Source organism: Lactuca saligna, chromosome 8 (genome assembly GCF_052625555.1).
Source record: "Lactuca saligna cultivar CGN05327 chromosome 8, ASM5262555v1, whole genome shotgun sequence".
NCBI classification, from domain to species: Eukaryota; Viridiplantae; Streptophyta; class Magnoliopsida; order Asterales; family Asteraceae; genus Lactuca; species Lactuca saligna.
In genome coordinates, this window is record NC_136424.1 from 11,153,920 (window position 1) to 11,171,921 (window position 18,002).

General features: G+C 35.3%; 2 protein-coding genes across 2 annotated transcripts; both read right to left on the bottom strand.

The window, feature by feature from the left end:
• Positions 1 to 1,579: 1,579 nt before the first annotated feature.
• LOC145011908 (uncharacterized) lies at positions 1,580 to 4,204 on the bottom strand. The gene is made up of 8 exons (XM_078970658.1): positions 3,223 to 4,204; positions 3,059 to 3,135; positions 2,790 to 2,958; positions 2,613 to 2,701; positions 2,337 to 2,501; positions 2,165 to 2,242; positions 1,982 to 2,085; positions 1,580 to 1,892 (listed from the first exon to the last, which is right to left on the bottom strand). The coding sequence occupies exons 1-8, from the start codon at positions 3,821 to 3,823 to the stop codon at positions 1,787 to 1,789; spliced, it is 1,389 nt and encodes a 462-aa protein (XP_078826784.1). The 5' UTR covers positions 3,824 to 4,204; the 3' UTR covers positions 1,580 to 1,786.
• Positions 4,205 to 6,203: 1,999 nt separating this feature from the next.
• Positions 6,204 to 8,894, bottom strand: NAP7 (non-intrinsic ABC protein 7). The gene is made up of 7 exons (XM_078971269.1): positions 8,525 to 8,894; positions 8,111 to 8,161; positions 7,471 to 7,692; positions 7,236 to 7,358; positions 6,958 to 7,134; positions 6,757 to 6,860; positions 6,204 to 6,416 (listed from the first exon to the last, which is right to left on the bottom strand). Exons 1-6 carry the CDS (start codon positions 8,834 to 8,836, stop codon positions 6,771 to 6,773), a joined length of 975 nt encoding a protein of 324 aa, XP_078827395.1. The 5' UTR covers positions 8,837 to 8,894; the 3' UTR covers positions 6,204 to 6,416; positions 6,757 to 6,770.
• Between the last annotated feature and the right edge of the window lie 9,108 nt (positions 8,895 to 18,002).

Sequence of the window (18,002 nt, forward strand, 5' to 3'; positions counted from 1 at the left end):
AATATTTAATCACAACTGTAAGCCAAAGCTTAGCCAATTCTCCAAAATACCACATACAACAATACACACACAAGCATACAATTAAGGCTCTCGACACCAAGATGTTGGAAATAGGTGCCCAATGTTATAACTAATTGGTGTAACTTTGGGAATGATAGCGAAGTCCTGTTTGGGTTGCCCCCAAGAGCAAGAATAGTTAGAAATAGTTTTAGGAGATTGAGAAAATAGCTTATTATTATATTATAAGATTAATAAATTAATTAGAAACTAACTAAAATTAATTAGAATTAATTTGGAATTAATTTGGGTTTAGTTTAGAGTGCATAGACTGAATGTTAATTGTTCAATAGTTGAACAAAAGGTACATTCGTGAACACCATAGGTGGTAGATGGTTTTGGAGCTTCCTTTGAGGGTTCCAGAATTGATCTAGGTAACATATAAAGCAGTGATTTGAATCATGACTAAATGTGATTATTTAATTATTGGTATCTTATAAATTGTAATATTAGTTATTTATTACATTTTAAAGTTATGTTTTTGGTCACTTACATATTTTGTTTTATAGCTTTAATTTCTAATAATATTGATTTTTATTATTATCAAACCTTATTGTTGTCTATCTCTTCTATACATAATTGTTTGGATCAAAACTTTATTTTATATTTTTATGGTTGATTAGTTTTTCTATAATAAGCAAAAGAAAATTTATAAGTATGTTGTTATTATGAGAAAAAATAATCATGTTGCATATAATAGTAACGAAAATAAAATACATTGTTATTCCTAATGGTTTATCTTATAAAGATATTAACAATTTTAAGCACTATTGAAGTATTGATATTTTGTATTAGTTGATATAAAAACTAAAACAAAGACATTATAAAAAAATAGCTTCCGAGTTGTCCACTACAACTCACTACTTTTGCAAGGGTCGGGGAAATGGCTCGCCTTTTTGGAGGGTATGCTAAAAAACTAAAATATGTAGCATATTCTCTTTTGATCAATTTCTAATCCAAACCCCAAGAATTACCTGATATGTCTCTAGGTAGTTGGTTAAAATACGAAAACATTATGTTTCATACAATTGTGGTGTAAGAATATGATCTATGTGTATTGTAATATACCTCCTCTCTTATTAGTTCAAAAAATGTTATATTCTTTAAAAAAAAGTGTAAAAATTTCTTTCTAGTAAGAATGTAATTTAAATTCAAGTTTTATACTTCTAATTTGTAATTCATCTAAAGAACAATTATACAATGACATTGGCTTCCAACATCTTTTACTTTGTTCTTGCAATAAATGTTTTTGATCATTGAATAACGCATAAATTAAATACATCCATTTTAAAAGTAAAGAATATGTTTTTACTCTTTAGTTTAAAACCCCCAAAATACTATCATATCTAAGAAGACCAAAACTTTGGCACGTGCATTGGGATGTGGTTCAAATTAAAACTTGAACTTTGTTAACCAGAATTTTTAACCACTTAAACACGTTTAGTTATAGTCTTGATACCACATGTGTAGGCCAAAAACTGCCGAATTATATAACTAACAAATAACAATGACAAGGATTGCATACATTACGTTAAGAATTAATTCCTTTATGCACTTTCAAAACTCAACAGAAAGCATGAAAATTGTATCTCATGTACATTGTAAATATATTTAAACATTAATAACTACAATTTTAGTGTAAAAAAACATGTTAGGACTCTACTCGTTTAATGTAATTCGGGCTATAACTTGCGTATTTCAAGAATTATAAACCAAAAAAAAAAAAAAATTAAAACAACTGGAAAAACAAAGTCGTGGATCCATCCCCATATGAACGTATTTCTGCTGGTTTCACCACAGCTCTGCATAAAGGACATGTTCTTTCTCTATCAAACCTGAGAAAAATAATAAGAATTCATATCAGTCAAATACCTAAAATACCCCTGATAACCGTATTTGAGGGGGAATTAATTATTAATCTAACCATTCTGAAACACAATCTTCACAGAAAATGTGTTTACAACGTAATAAAACTGGAGCTTGCATCTTTTCCTGACAAATAGCACACATGTCCCCTGCTTCAATTACCTGAAAACCAAGATTGATATAAGTATTTGACTACTGATGAAATGACTAAAATACCCCTGAACAAATTGCGACATTATACCTGGTCTGGTGTCGCGTAGGATCCATAATGGACTTCTTTTCTTGACAACGCCTTCAATGCAGTCCAGAAGGATCCAACCTGTGAGCAAGAGTGTGTACACTAATTAATATAAGTTAAAAAAAAAAAAAAAAAAAAAAAGGATAAATGCAAGAAATAACAATATTGATGATACCTTCTCAACTATTGATGTAAGCTTGAAAGTTAGATATAAGCCTGTTGTCAAAGAGGAAAAGAGGCTTCCATATTCTTTGTTTAAAAAGAATCGATACCAAACTGGAGCAGGTAAAAATGCACGATATAACAGCAGTGCATACTCAATCACAGTCAGCATTTGACCCTATAATATCAAAATTCACTAAATTTATATAATAAAAAAAAAAAAAGTAAAAACTGAGGAATAATTTGTTGTGTATGTATTCTTTCTTTTTGGTGATTAACGTCACATTACCTGTCTACGAAAGTTATGACCCTTGCCATTTTTATAATACATAAGCAATACAAGCTTAAAAGCCATTGCTGTCTGCCTCACCATTGTATCTGTACACAATAGATCAAACTTGTTAAAAAAAATGTAATACTTTCTTTAATAACGTGTGAAATTTATATATAAAAAGAAATTTCATACCATTCACAAGGATGGTGAATATAGCATGCCAGAATGGTGGAATTGCTCTTGGTGGAACCATGAACAATGGATAACAAAGATCATCGTTTTGATACCACCAGTATACTCCAATTACATGAAGTACAAAAACTATAAAATAACCACCAAGAACAGAGAGTCTTCTCTCCCCCTGCAAAATTTGTTGATTGTTAAGATTTAAGAGAAGATGATTAAGTGTGTTTAGAGTTAGAAAGGTTATTTATATAGTAGAAGTGGGATTGGGATTGGACCTTTAAAGCTGTCTGCTTTCGAAGAATATCATTAGACTTGTACATGAAAGCAGTTACATAGACCGTGACAAAGAAACCTACAGATATAGATGAAGTAGAGCAATTACTACAAAAAATTTCATTTGAAATGGTTTAAAAGGAGGAAAAGGTCAAATCTTGAGTACCTTGCAAATGCTGACGAATGAACACGATCAACAACAGCAAGGAAAATGGAAGAATCTGTTCAATCCACCTCGAAACCTGTTGCATATCATACCGCTGTTGATAAGATGAATCACTATGACTCCCACTCCTGCCATTTTCAGCATCTACGTCGGTGGAATCAGCCATCTCTCTCTCTCCTCCATCATTATCGCCGCCATTCAAGGCCACCGGTTCTCCACCCTCCCCACCATGTTGTTCTTCTGGATCTACCGCACCGATTATCCGTATAGAAACCTCCCCATTATCGCCATTACTGCTCGTAGCCGTATCTGAATCACTCGAACTACGGGCATCATGATGATGATGATGATCATGAATCAAACTCTCTGATTCATGGTAATCGTTGTTTGACCTAGGTCGAAGAACACCAGAATATTCAAGTACAGTAGTTACAGGCGCTTGTAGAAATCGAATTACAGAAAACGAAGAAGACGGCGTCATCCTCCTGGAAGAACTACTTCGACTCGTAATCCTCGGTGTTAAAGAGTTTGATGAAGCTAAATTATCAGTCTCATACGCATCAGAATTGGTGGTATCAACGCTCAAACCTGTTGTTTCCATTAAAATTGGTGTAGAAAACACCTTTAATCCAGAAAAAAAACAAAAAACTCTGAAACCCTTGAAATGTTATGAAATTGAGAGAGAAAAACAGAAGGAAAATAAAGTCAAAGCAATGGGAGATAATGAAAGATTAGGTAGCGATATAGACGTTTGTGTGTGTATGAATGTGTGTATATGATATGCGTATATTGAATCAGTGATTCGAAGATTGTGGTGATGAGAATTTGGGGATGAATTATAGGGTTTGTGCAGTTGAAAGATTCAATTCAAATTTGGGATAGGAAATGAAAACACAATAAAGAATTGAATTGAATAAGAAGAAGCGTGTAATGGCTGCAAAGTGGGAGAAGATTGAAACAAATTATTATAAAAGAAAAATAAGAAAACGGAAAATAGGGTGGATCTAGAACAAGTAGTCAGTGGGGGCCGTGTCTCCAAGGGCGAATGCTAAACGACCAACCATGCCTTCCAAATTTATTTTTTGTCCATATCTATAAAGGATTTTATGTTATATACTCTATATGATTAATTTCTTTAAAAAAATAAATAATTGAATGTATTTTGCATTCTTGTTGTTATTTTAAAACTAATAAAAAATATATGTATATTATATGACATAAGAATCTTAATAATTCTTGAAGAACATTTGATTATCTTGAGTGTGTTCTTTTCATTCTCGCAGCCAACAAATGCACACTTGTTTGTATTGTATACATCATTTGGTATGAGAACGAATTGAGATGTTCAACAGTTGAAGATCTCATGCAACATAGTATCAAACTTGAGAGACGATGTAACTATTCTAGATCAAGATGCAAGGTATGGAGATGGAGATGCGACTTTAATAGGTCTTAACTCAAGATCCAACTCTGGAGATTGGTTTTGATCCAAAATCTTCAATGTGATTAGTTTACAATTGTATTGATCGTACGATGATCTTTGTCAGCTAGCACTAAAGTTTGAGAAACTACAAATGACTACGGAAATATATGTTGTAATAGGGACCAACTTATTTACACCTTCTCAAGTCCTATCCCAACATAAACATTCCATCATCAATGAATTTTCTAGCTGATTTTACTGTAAAAATACCTTCCTTCTCCAAATCTCAAACTCATCTACCTTCTTGATACATATGTTATCTTAATATTATACACCTTTTTAACGTTAAAGAGGACAAATACGTCACCACTTTTTCTTGAGGTCGAAAGATGGTGGTGTTAGTTGAAGTATTGGTTTTCAAAAACAAAGTTAAGTTGCTAGTACGTCAGAAATAATAATTTGATAATCTATGCATATTATATAATTCTTTGATAACCTTCATATATATATATATATATATATATATATATATATATATATATATATATATATATATATATATATATATATATATATATATATATATATTATTCTGAGTTTGTATACACCCTACGTCTCAATCACAAAGAAATTTTAATTTCGTTGTCGATGTTTCAAGATAACTATAAAAAATAACTAGCAATCGAATTATCCATCATAAATCGTCCTTTATACATTTGATTAATAATCACATATATTAAAATTAATTGAGCTTCCATCGGTTCATAATTTAGCCTTAATTTCAACCATGCAATTTTTTTTGGAAGGGATTCTCGACATGTAATGCTTGTTGTTCACAACCAAAGGGAACCAAACAGAACAAAAAGAAAGCAATTATAAGCATAATTCACCCTTTACAGTCTACCCCAAGTTAGGTATCAAACCAACAACAAACTTCTCGAAGGCTAGTAAGGTCATTTCAGTTTTCTAAAAGTAGAATGAAAAGAGTCTGGTACGATATTATAGCAATACACTTTCACATGCAACTTGACAGTTTGTGTCTATAATTCTATCTACCTCACAATAATATATTTATATTTAAATCTTGAAATCTAGTTGTGAGAGTGTTGATCCCGCAACCCAAAATACAACCTATGTGAGTGATAGCATATAGAAGTAAGCCTACTGGTGAAGAAACAAGTATGCGACTTTCTGAATCAAATCAGATCAAACAAACTAAAATCTTTAAAAAAAAAAATGAGAGAAACAAGGCAACAACCCAATTGTTTTATATATGCATATTCAGTCGATTAAATGAACCAACTCCTACTCCTACTCTTTTGTTTATTTGCTAGTTGATAATTGATAATGATGCGTATTGTTAGGCTAATGTTAATTGACCCTTAAATCGGATTGCTCATTTGACTTCACATATTCAATTTTGGCACAATATTTTATTAAAATAGTGTTGTACTACACAATTTATGCATGTTAACTATTTGCTCAAATATTGACTTTTTTTTTTGCCCTTTAATTCTGACTCTTATAAATAAACAGCTCCATATCAAGTCTGTAACAATTTAACAACCCCACACACTTTTTTAAGATGACGATGTTTTTTTGGATATACAAAACCAAGGGTATATCACAAATTTACAAAATAAATTATCTAGTTACAAATAAAGAGAGTAACACAGAACACCTACACTTGTGCTTCAAGTCGGAACTTGTCATCATATTAGGTCTCACTTGTAGTTCCAATACTCCCAAAAAACTCTCTACATGTCAAAAACTACACAGAAATACAACAATGTTTTTTTACAATTACATAAAAAGATACGACAAATATTACAAAATATATCATGGACACCAACTATTACCATTATGCTGTTCAAGTACTACGCATACAATAACATTTCTAAATTTACACTAAAGGTTTAACTGGACAAACTTTACTTAATTTATTTTTTTTGGAAAAGGGATTGGATATTTAGTAGAATTAAATGATGGGTGAGTTGAACAAGAAAATGGTCATAGTTGGTGGCTATAAAGTGAGTGACATTAATAACCCTAAAGTAAAGAATGGCTATAATTTTGTGGTAATACTTTGAAAATCAGTGATCAATAAATACCTTGTAACCTTCAATTACTTGGTTGTTGACATTGCTTTATAGCCATCTTTCTCAAGAATGTTAGCTATGGAGATGTCACCCGTCTTTGTAATTCTTCCATCATCCTACAAACACACACATTCATAAATCATAATAACATAACACCAACATTGCACATACATACATACATAAAAACAGGAGATGATAGTATATATTACATACCATGATGTGGATATAGGTGGGCTTGATAAATTCCAAGAGTCTTCTGTAATGAGTAATCATCAAAACAGAGTTTGTGGGAGTCATTAAAGCATTTACTGCTTTTGCAACATCTCTTAATGCATCAACATCTAATCCCGAATCAATTTCATCCAATATAGCCAATTCAGCTCCAAGAACCTTTAAAAAAAAAAAAAAAAGATAAATTAAATAAGACCAATAAAAAGTTTTTTCTTTTTTTTTTTTAAATAAAAATGGTATAGCTATGAGAATACACATACTGCAAGTTGTAAAATCTCGTTTCGCTTCTTTTCACCACCACTAAATCCTTCATTAACATTTCTATTCAGAAAGTCTGCCTTTATATTCACCATTTCCAGCTTGGGCATGATGTAACCATAAAACTAAACCAAAAAATTGTAAATATTTAGAAAAGTATAAGGGGGTGATGTGGATATTATATATATATATATATATATATATATATATATATATATATATATATATAATAGATACCTGAAGTGGATCAAGCTCTGGTAGATTGAGTTTTCTTCTTCTGGCATTGTAGGCCATTTGAAGAAAGTCACTGTTGCTTACTCCTGGAATTTCAACTGGAGATTGAAAGCTTAGAAAAAGTCCAGCAAGTGATCTGTCTTCTGCTTCCATTTCAAGCAAATTCTCTCCCTTGAAAATAACAGATCCTCCAGTAACTTCATAATCTCGGTGCCCAACAAGAACCTACAAAATCATAAACAAGATCACTGAAAATGATCAATTGTATTTTCATTGCTAATTAAATGGTGATAGTGGATGTGTATATGATGTTAGGCTAGTATCTATAATGGACTACCCATGAAGTAAATGACTTAATGAATGTCATTGCAGTTTCTTATAAGAGAAAAGAAATGTTAATCGAAACTCAAGATCAAAAGGTTGCACAAGCATTTGTTTTGATGTTAAGTGGTTTTCGAGAGATTTCGATTTTATTTTGAATACTAAGCTTTAATTTTATTACCTTTCTCAATTCCATTTCATTTGTCTGTCTTAATGATGACAATATAATGTAAGTGTAGATTTTTATCCCACCTATTGTTTAGGTTTTGAACAACAAATACACAGTTAAAGATGCAACAAATATATGAAGAAGCATACTAACCTTGGCAAAAGTACTCTTCCCAGAACCATTTTTGCCCATAATAGCATGAATCTAGTCAAATAAACAATCAACACATCATTAGAGATGGGTACAAATACCAGTAACTTATGATTAATAAATCAGAAAAACACAGGATTTTACAGAGATGGCATTATGCACTTTAGCTTTCCAAGTCAAACAGCCGATAATTTAAGTTCAAGTATGAATTAAATTCTTCTGATTGCTGATAGTAAATAATCACTACACTAAACAGTATAACAATTACAAAAACAGGAAAAATACTGAATTCGAGTGTATAAAAATCTCCATATTAATTTGAAATTCAAAGATACTGCGTCAAGTCAAAAATCGAATCAATAATACATCAATTATATAATCACAGAACGGTATAATTTGAAAAAGAGTAGAAGAGACCTCGCCCTCGTAGATTGAGAGGTTAACACCGTTGAGAATTTTCTTTCCCGATTCAGCGATGACGGCAGTGAGGTCCTTGACTTCCATAAGAAGCTTCGGCGGTCCACCTCCTCCGTCCGACACAGAGCCAGCCGGTGATTCAGCGGCGAGGGTTGCGGTTAATCTAAACGATGAAAATCTCCGCGGAAAACGGCGGCGGCTGGGAAGGGCAGAGACCGTAAACAAAATGGAACCGGAGGTTGGCTTCTGGAATGAGAGAAGAGGAGGAGGAGAAGGTGGAGAACAGCATCCAAATCGGTGGAGCAGAGCCATTGCCGATCCTTTTGGAAGCCGGAGGACGAAGAAGATGGGTTCGATAAAATAAGCAGGGATTTCACGTGCACCGCACGCGATAGCATCTTCTTGTAATGTCCATTGGCATTTGGGCTTCGGGTCACGTACATATCAAACAGTATGGCCTTTAATGAAACCCAATCTAAGTCCCAAACCCATTCCAATATTCCATTATCATTTACTAAACTTATATATAAGATGTTATAATATTAATTTATATAAGTTAATTGAGATGATCTAATTTTTTTATTTTTTTTATAATATATCTATTTCTTTTGAGCTTTTGATATTATTTTGCTACTGTATATTAACATTTAATTGAGTTTTATAAACTAGTAAAATTCAATATAATTCTTAAAATATACTAACTGATGTGTATCAAGAATTAGGGGTCTTAGCGGATGGTTAACAGAACAGGAATTATTTATCAAAATATTATTCATGATTTATATATTGTTATTTCTTGATCTTAACCCAAAAATTTGTTAACCAATGCTTAGTTAAGTTCTTTTTCTGTTTGGATTGTCGATTAACCTCTCAACCGTTTATATAGCAATAAGTATATTTCAAAATTTAAAATTCCATAAATAAATTACAAATAAGTATAATCCTTTAACATAATTTTTTCAAAAATCGAAAATATTAATCAAGATGAACGATAACCAAATAGGTAAGTTTATAATGATTATCAACTAAAAATTTGGGATGACTAAGATTGACACATGGTACATAGCTTTTCTAGTGTATTCAGTCTTACATGGAGGAGACTGTAGCGTCAACTGTTAAATACTCCCTATGTGGGAATGAAAGCAAAATGTGTTTGAATTTAGCGTTTTTGTGTATATATTTGTCTTTATCACTAATTAAACATTCATATTGCTTATTCATAGAGTTCTATTAGTACGTCTAAGAAATGTGATTATTCAAAGTTTGTCATTAATGTGGGTTGGCTTGGATTCCTTAGTGTTGCGCGTCTATAAGGACGATGTAGTTTGGGATGCGGATGCATAGACTATTTTAATTAGTCAATTTCAAAATGATGTTTAAATATACCTTAATTGACTAAAATACTCATGTATCTATTGTTAAGAAGTGTAGCTAAATATCCCATGAACTATATCAAAATCTGAATCATCAATATCAAGCCAGGATAAAATAGCATTCCAAGTTCTAGGTGCCACTTCGCTCCTAATAAAAAGACGATTGAGTTGCTCCACCTCAAGTTGACAGATCAGATACAAAATTGAAGGAACATCTATGTTTATGTTTGCTAAATTACTCTGAATTGGAAGTCTATCCAGCAAAACATGTCATATCAAAATATTTACCTTTCTTGGGACAAAAGGATGCCAACTAGTTTCCATTCCCAAGGAAGGTAAAATCGCATCATCAATCTACCTCATAGTATCTCCAACTGTGAAACACCTATCAGAACCAACTTCCTATACCCATCTATCAACTTAATCAGACAAAATAACATTCTAAATACAATCTATCAGATCTGAAAATTATACCATTTCTTATCCCCTATGTAAATGATGTCACCAAGACCAAGACCACTCTCCATTAACCCTTCTATCTGCAATGGTACTATCCTTATCCAACTCTAGCTCAAACAATCTTGAGAATCTAGTCGCCAAAATATCATTGTGTCGTCTATCTTTCTAGAATTTTGTAGTTATCCAGTTACCAACTTCTCTCTTGATGAAAGAATCAACCACACATCGGTTTTGAAGTTTAGAAAAAGAAGTCAAAACTCTAGCCCACGACACAGACCCAATACTTCTAGTTCGATAAAACCCCCACTAGACCTATACAACTCCTTAACAACGTTCACCCAAATCAAGTTACATTATTCAAGAATCTCCACCACCATTTATGAAAAGAGTTAAGTTAAAGGTGTTGGATATTTTGGGACCACTAATAAATGTATATAAATAATGTTATCATTAATTTTATATTATTATGGAAATTATATAAAATTGTTGATGGACCGATTTTATTAATAAATAAAGATATACACTTACCATGTTTATCTTGTGGGTTGAGTTCCCGGTTTGACTCAAGATCTCCTAAATCTCTAATATCTTTCACATTCGGTTATATTTCCATCTATATAAATACGTGATGAGAAGCAGATTTACAAGATACGAAAATACACATAAGAAATCATTTTAGGGTTTGCTGTGGGATTTAGAGAGGGTTCTTGAGATCAACTGGAAAACCAAACCCTAGTTCTTCAGATCCGAATATCATAATGAAATCAAGTATGTAATCGTTCTTTCATGTCTAAGTTTTCTTTTAATCAGATTCGAGACTAAAGATCTTCATATTATGCTTCCACGCTTTATGTTTTGGTTATATAAATTAACCAACAATTGGTATCAGAGCCTACTCGAATTTGTTACTAGAAATCGTTTTTATTAGTATTGTGTTTATACATTCTTGTTTTCTCCTCGAAGCAGAAAATTGTTTTATGTGTTATTTCTTTTGTTTTCTTGAGGCACGATCACAAAAGGTTGTGGATATGATATATATGTTTGTTGTTCTTTGTGATAATTTAAGAAAATGTTATGTTTAAAGGCTCAATGATTATGTGATAGTTTAAATCTTGACTGGTGCAAACTCTTTTCACTTTTGTGTATGACAACATGGCTTCCTTCAACATTATTTTAATGGAAGCATCGTACTGGGAGCCAGATTGTGTGTATATATGTTTTAAACTCGGCATTTGTAAATGCATAGCTTGTAGTCTTTTATGATTTTGATGTAGACCACACACAATAAAAACTTTCAATTCTGTTCTTTTATTTACGATATTTGGTAGACATCAATTTATGGACGAATTGAATTAAATTGACATGCACATATTTATGGGCTGTAAATTAATTTGAAGTCGTAAGTTTTATTATTATTTTGGAGATCACATACTCATGCACTTGCTAAAATAAATACTGCTCAAATAAATAAATAATTGGCTTTAACCCTTGTGTGTTTATATTATAGCAGCTTTTGTTTTGTGTTTTACCATATAATATGGTTTATATGCCATTTACTGCTATCATGTGTCTACAATTCAATTATGATAGTGTGTATGTAATTTAATTCAAAGAGCCAATTTTTTTTAGCACTGTTAATGATATACGTATGAGTTATTATCATTTTTTGGGTTTTCAATAAATTCATTTATGGCATTATTTATTTATTTGGAAATTTTATTTTCATACTATATCGTCAATGTGATCCATTTTGTGAAAATAATTATCTAAGAATCTAAATATTATTGCAGTTTATGTGTTTATTATTGCGGATGTCAATCGACCCAAAGGTAGGTTGATATTTTTCCGCAAAAACATATATATGATAATAAACATGCGACAATTTTTTTGGTTACCTGTCATTAATAAGACAATCCAAAGAATGGCTTGTTAAATGACATGAATTATTGTAGATGTTTATTATTAGATTTTATGGTTTATGTGTTAATTAATGCGGATATTAATCGACCCAAAGGTAGGTTAATATTTGGGCGGATAAACACATGTTTGATGATAAACATGTGATAATTTTTAGGTTACATGTTATTAATAAGTCAATCCAAAGAGGAGCTTATTAATTGATATGATATTTTGTGAATTCGTATTATCAAAATTTATAGTTTATGTGTTTATTAATGCGGATATTAGCCGACCCAAAGGTAGTGTAACAACCCGTTATTTCAAGTCAGTAAAAATCGAGTCCTGTAACCTCTTTGAGAAAGAAAATAGAATATCATCGAAAAATGAAGTATTCAAAAACTCTATTTGGAGTACACTATGTGGTAGTTATCGTCTTAAGGTTTCCAAACATATAAATAACACAAAAATCCGAGTTATAACGAAGAAGTTATGCTCATTCTAAGTTTTCCGACAAAAACCAGCAATGCGAAGTTGCGTAAAAACGCAAAGTTTCAATAAAACACTTTTCGACCTTAGGTGTCTAAATGAAAGTCGTAGATATCATTAAACTACAAAATACATAAAAAGAACGCTCAAATCGGACATCGTATGAATAAGTTATGAATTTTTAAAGAAATTCCTTAATCACGTCATTTTAATAAATAAATAATAAAAATAATTCCGGAATTTGCCAACGGAATCTAAATGAAAGTTGTAGATCGTAGTCTCACCTTCGGTGGGATATAAAGAACGTCAAAAACGGAGTTCGTATGAAGGAGATATGAATTTTCGAAGTTTGATAATTAATTTATATATATTTTTTAATAAAACTTCGGTATTATCCGAAGGGGAGTCAGCGACCTCATCCGAGGTACGCGCTGCGTACTCTTATACGCCCCGCGTACCCGAGGAACTTGGCCGCAAACCGTCCACGTCGCCCTATGCGAGGCACCCGACCCGCCCGTCCGACCCGCCGTCCCATCCGACCCGACTGCTTGAGCCGTCCCATCCGAGGCCGAGGCAGTCGAGGCTTCGATCACGCATGACGTACGCGTACGCGCTGCGTACGAGCGTACGCCCCGCGTACGTGGCCTCTCAGGCCCCCTATAAATAGCATGCGAGGGTTTCCGGGAAAATGGCCCATTCTCTCTGATTTTTCTTGCGTTTTACCTCGTTTTCCATGCTCGCACTACCCCGAAGCCCTGGTCATTTTGTGCAAGTCCCGAAGGTCGATTTTTCTCCCGAGGAATCCCGAGATTTCCGAGGAAAATCCATTTCCCGAGACGAAACTCTGTCCGGTTTTCCATCTTGCTATCTTCAAACTTTCATGTGAGTTCATACCCCTTTCAAACACACTTTAAATACATTTTGAATGCTTTTATACTCTTTTAGGGGGGGAATACAAGTAAACATACGGTTATTATCGTGTATTTTATAAAGTTTCACTTCACTTGTTTTATCGAATAAATCACTTGGAACTCATTACTATTATGGAAAACTCTTGTCATACTTTGCGTGCATCAGACATTATACAAAGTATATAATGATTTCAAAGTAACTTTCGTTGTTAAGTCGTTTTATACATTCTAAAAACTTATGATTTTTCTTTGTCAAACATTGTGAAAAAAGGGATAAACTTTGCATAGAAAACTATCACTTTAATACGGGCTTAATTAAGAATCCATGAGACGTGTATATCTTCAAACGTTACTTTTCTTTATTAGAAAGTAATGCTGCAAGTCCTGTCTATAACCAGAGTCTCCCGTTCGGAGAACGTGTCAAATGTGTATAGATCTATACGGGAAGTCATGATCCCGCGCCCTGACTGTTAGCTACATTCCGTCTTTTGGGGTGACAGTTGTCATAACGCTGCGACGCCTGAAGAACGTCGTTACAGGCATATTATGTTTAGTATGGTTATAAAACTCATCGGATATACAATTATTATGGTATTATGCTTTTATGAACGAGTAGCTATTAAAACTATTCTTCATCTAATAAATGCGATCTTCGTATAGTTTTACTATATAAAACTATGACACAACTCTTGAGAACGTCGGTTTCTTGCGATTTTCGGTCTTAGAGACTGCCAATTATATTAGGAAAATAAGGGTTTCTCCTGCATACAAACCAAACAACTAATAGGAAAATAAGGGATTTTCCTGGTGCAATTATTTACAACTTATAACATGAACATTTATATGCATTTCATACTTTTATAAGAAAATAAGGGTTTTCTTGGAAAACACAACAACTCGTATCTCAACCATTAGGGAAAATATGGGATTTTCTGGATCTAATACATTCACTTTCAACACAACAAATCACAACTATTTACATTTGAAATGCTGCGTTTTCTGGAAAATATACACCCATTTTGGAATGGCATCCAATTTTTCTAAACTACTTATGAACTCACCAACTTAATTGTTGACACTTTTTCTTTGAAATAACTTGTATTCTCAGGGAACCGCTAAGCAGGTTTGGGAATCAACTTTTGGGATTAACGCGCTGGCGTTAATTACTTCTTTTGGATGATGTTTATGTATTTATCTTTTGAACATGTAATGAATACAACTATGTAAACATCTTGGATCCTTTAATATATATGGTGGTGTGTACTTTCCTTTCTATGAACTGTTATGATACTGAATATGACGTCCTCCGCCGCCGAACGTTTCCGCCTTTCTGGTTTAGGGGTGTGACAGATTGGTATCAGAACCATTCCTTTTTGATATACAACTATAAACTCAACTGGGCAAAAACACTCTGAGAAAAATTCATACTTTTGAAAGTAAACCAAATTAGTTTTAAGGTAAGCATGCACTCATTTTTATACTAATAACAATTTCATAGTAAATAACTTTAGAAGTATTATAAATAAGTTGTGCCGCACAGGTACGCCTTGGGACATGTAATCGGAACTGGGAAGAATATAGCCTGATCAACTATATTTGTCCAAGAGCCGACTAACGTATGCCAAGGAGTGTCTGTAATGGACAACAAATTTAAAACTTACCAAAAGCAAATCGCTAAAGAATATTGAGGGAGTATTCGAGTGCCATCAACCATTAAACTTAAGGGTAAGTTTCATGTGCTCTAGCTTATAGTAAACTTTTAACTCTATTCTCGTACAATCTAAATGGCGGGATTCCATCACCCCAATGACCCCTACTACCCCAACCAAGGTAATGGAGGGTGGATTGAAGAAGATCCTGAAGAAGACGAAGAGCCTATAGAGTTGGAGGGAGGGGATTACTCTGGCACGGATTCGGAGCCAGAAATTATAAATCCACCAATCCCACAATCTCCCATCCACGTGAGGAATTTCCAAGGACCCACTCCAGTGTGGGGAAGTCGCCTCCATCATTGGAGCCAACAACAAAGCTTAAGCCCTCCTTACGGCATGTGCCGAGACTTCTATGATGTGAGAGGCGGGGGATCAGCCGACCGCGCACTTCCGGTTGTAACATCCGGACTTTTATCAGGTATCTTGTTAATTGCATTTTGTTGATTTGTGAGGGGGACTCGGCGATTTGGAGCTCAGACTCACCGAGTAGGGACGCGGATTTGGACGCAGGATCGCGCCTGGACTCGGCGAGTCCAGGGTATGGACTCGGCGAGTCTGCGCTGTGTAATGAAACCCTAATTTCTCGGGTTTGAGACTTATTTAAAGGGCCTAATGGCCGTCATTTGTGCCCACCAGCCCTTGAGTGAAACCCTAATCGTGTGTGAGCACTTGGAGCTAAGTAGGAGGCCATTATTGACCTTGAAGGTGCCATTTTTGCAAGGAAGAGAAGAGCTAGCCAAGGGAGAGCAAGAAGGAGCCATTTCTGTGGGTTAGGAGTCCAGAGCATCATTTTGTGGTAATAAATCCGAATTATCTTCTTGTTTGCTACTGTTTATTTAGATTTAGGGTTGTTGAACCCTTTCATGGCTAGGTTTGGTGTCCTTTTTGGTCCCTTATGAGGTTAGAACCATAGATCTGGACCCTTAGGGGTCCAGAGTGTCCCTTTACCCAAGCTTTTTGGGGATCAATGGAGGCTTTGGATTGGAATCCTCATGCCTTAGGTCAAAAACTCCATTATGGAGCTATAGTGGGTATTATGGGCACCAAGATGGGAACTTTACATCATGAATCAGTCGAGGGAGGCCAGATCTATAGTTTTGGAAGCAGATCTGACCTTAGAAGCGAGATTGGAGTGATTGCATGGCACGGACTCGCCGAGTCTGTTCATCCGACTCGGCGAGTATCTTGAAGATTGCCTTGGGACTGTTCAGCGAGTGGTCCAATCGAGTCAAGGGTAGACTCAGTGAGTCAGGGTGAGTTGGAGAGGGGTGACGGGTGGACTGAGTCAACCTTGGACTCGTCGAGTTGTCCTAGAAGACTCGGCGAGTTGAGTCGGGGTAGCCCCGCGATTCATGCAGGTGAAACTCGTCAACCTGACCGGACACCGGAAGGCGGAGTGTCCGCTGCTGCGTGGAGCATCTCAGGGATCTGCTCCCGCCGCCATCAGAGCTACAGAGAGTCGGCCCGTGAAGGCCGAGGCACCGAGAGCTCGAGGGAGAGCCTTTCAGCTGACTGCGGAAGAGGTCCGCGCTGCAGCCGACGTTGTGGCTGGTACGTTTCCTTTTATATATCTATTTTTGGTGTTGAGATATTATGCTTATATCATGCTATGCATAGGTACCTTCCTTGTGAACTCTGTGCCTGCTTTAGTGTTATTTGACTCGGGTGCGAGTCGGTCTTTTGTATCTTTGGCCTTTAGTCAGCATATCAGTGTTAGTCGTGAGGCATTGAGTCGGCCTCTGCGGGTTTCCATAGCCGCCGACAGAGTGATTTGTGCCACGGAGGTCCTCCGGGGATGTGTGTTAGAGATTTTTGGGGTTGAGTTTCCGATCGATCCGGTTCCTATTGCGATGGGTGATGTCTGTGTCATAGTGGGCATGGACTGGTTGAGCCGATTCGGCACGGTTATCGACTGCGAGCGTCAGCTGGTGACCATACGAGATCCTGGTGGGGGAGTTCTTTCGGTATACGGCGAGGGTACACGTTCTAGATCAGCCTTTTGTTCGGCCGCTAGGGCGAGGCAGTGTTTACAGCAGGGCTGTAAAGGTTTTGTGGCGTACGTGATGGATACGCGAGTGATCGCCGTGGGGAGCACCCATTCTGTTTGTGAAGAAGAAGGACGGCTCGCATCGAATGTGTATTGATTACCGAGAATTGAATAAGCTGACGGTCAAGAACCGTTACCCGTTGCCGAGGATCGACGATTTATTCGATCAGTTGCAGGGAGCATCTTGGTTCTCCAAGATCGATTTGAGGTCGGGCTATCATCAGGTGAGAGTGCGGGACGAGGACGTCCAGAAGACAGCATTCAGGACGCGTTATGGGCATTATGAGTTCGTGGTGATGCCTTTTGGGCTCACCAATGCCCCGGCTGTGTTCATGGACCTCATGAACCGGGTATGTAGGCCGATGTTGGATCGGTCGGTGATTGTGTTCATCGATGATATTCTGGTGTATTCGAGATCTAGAGAGCAGCACGAGGAGCATTTGAGGGAGGTTCTTGGAGTTTTGAGATCGGAGAAACTTTATGCAAAGTTTTCCAAGTGCGATTTCTGGTTGCGGGAGGTCCAGTTTCTGGGGCACCTCGTTAATCAGAAAGGGATATTGGTCGATCCGGCCAAGGTTGACGCGGTGATGA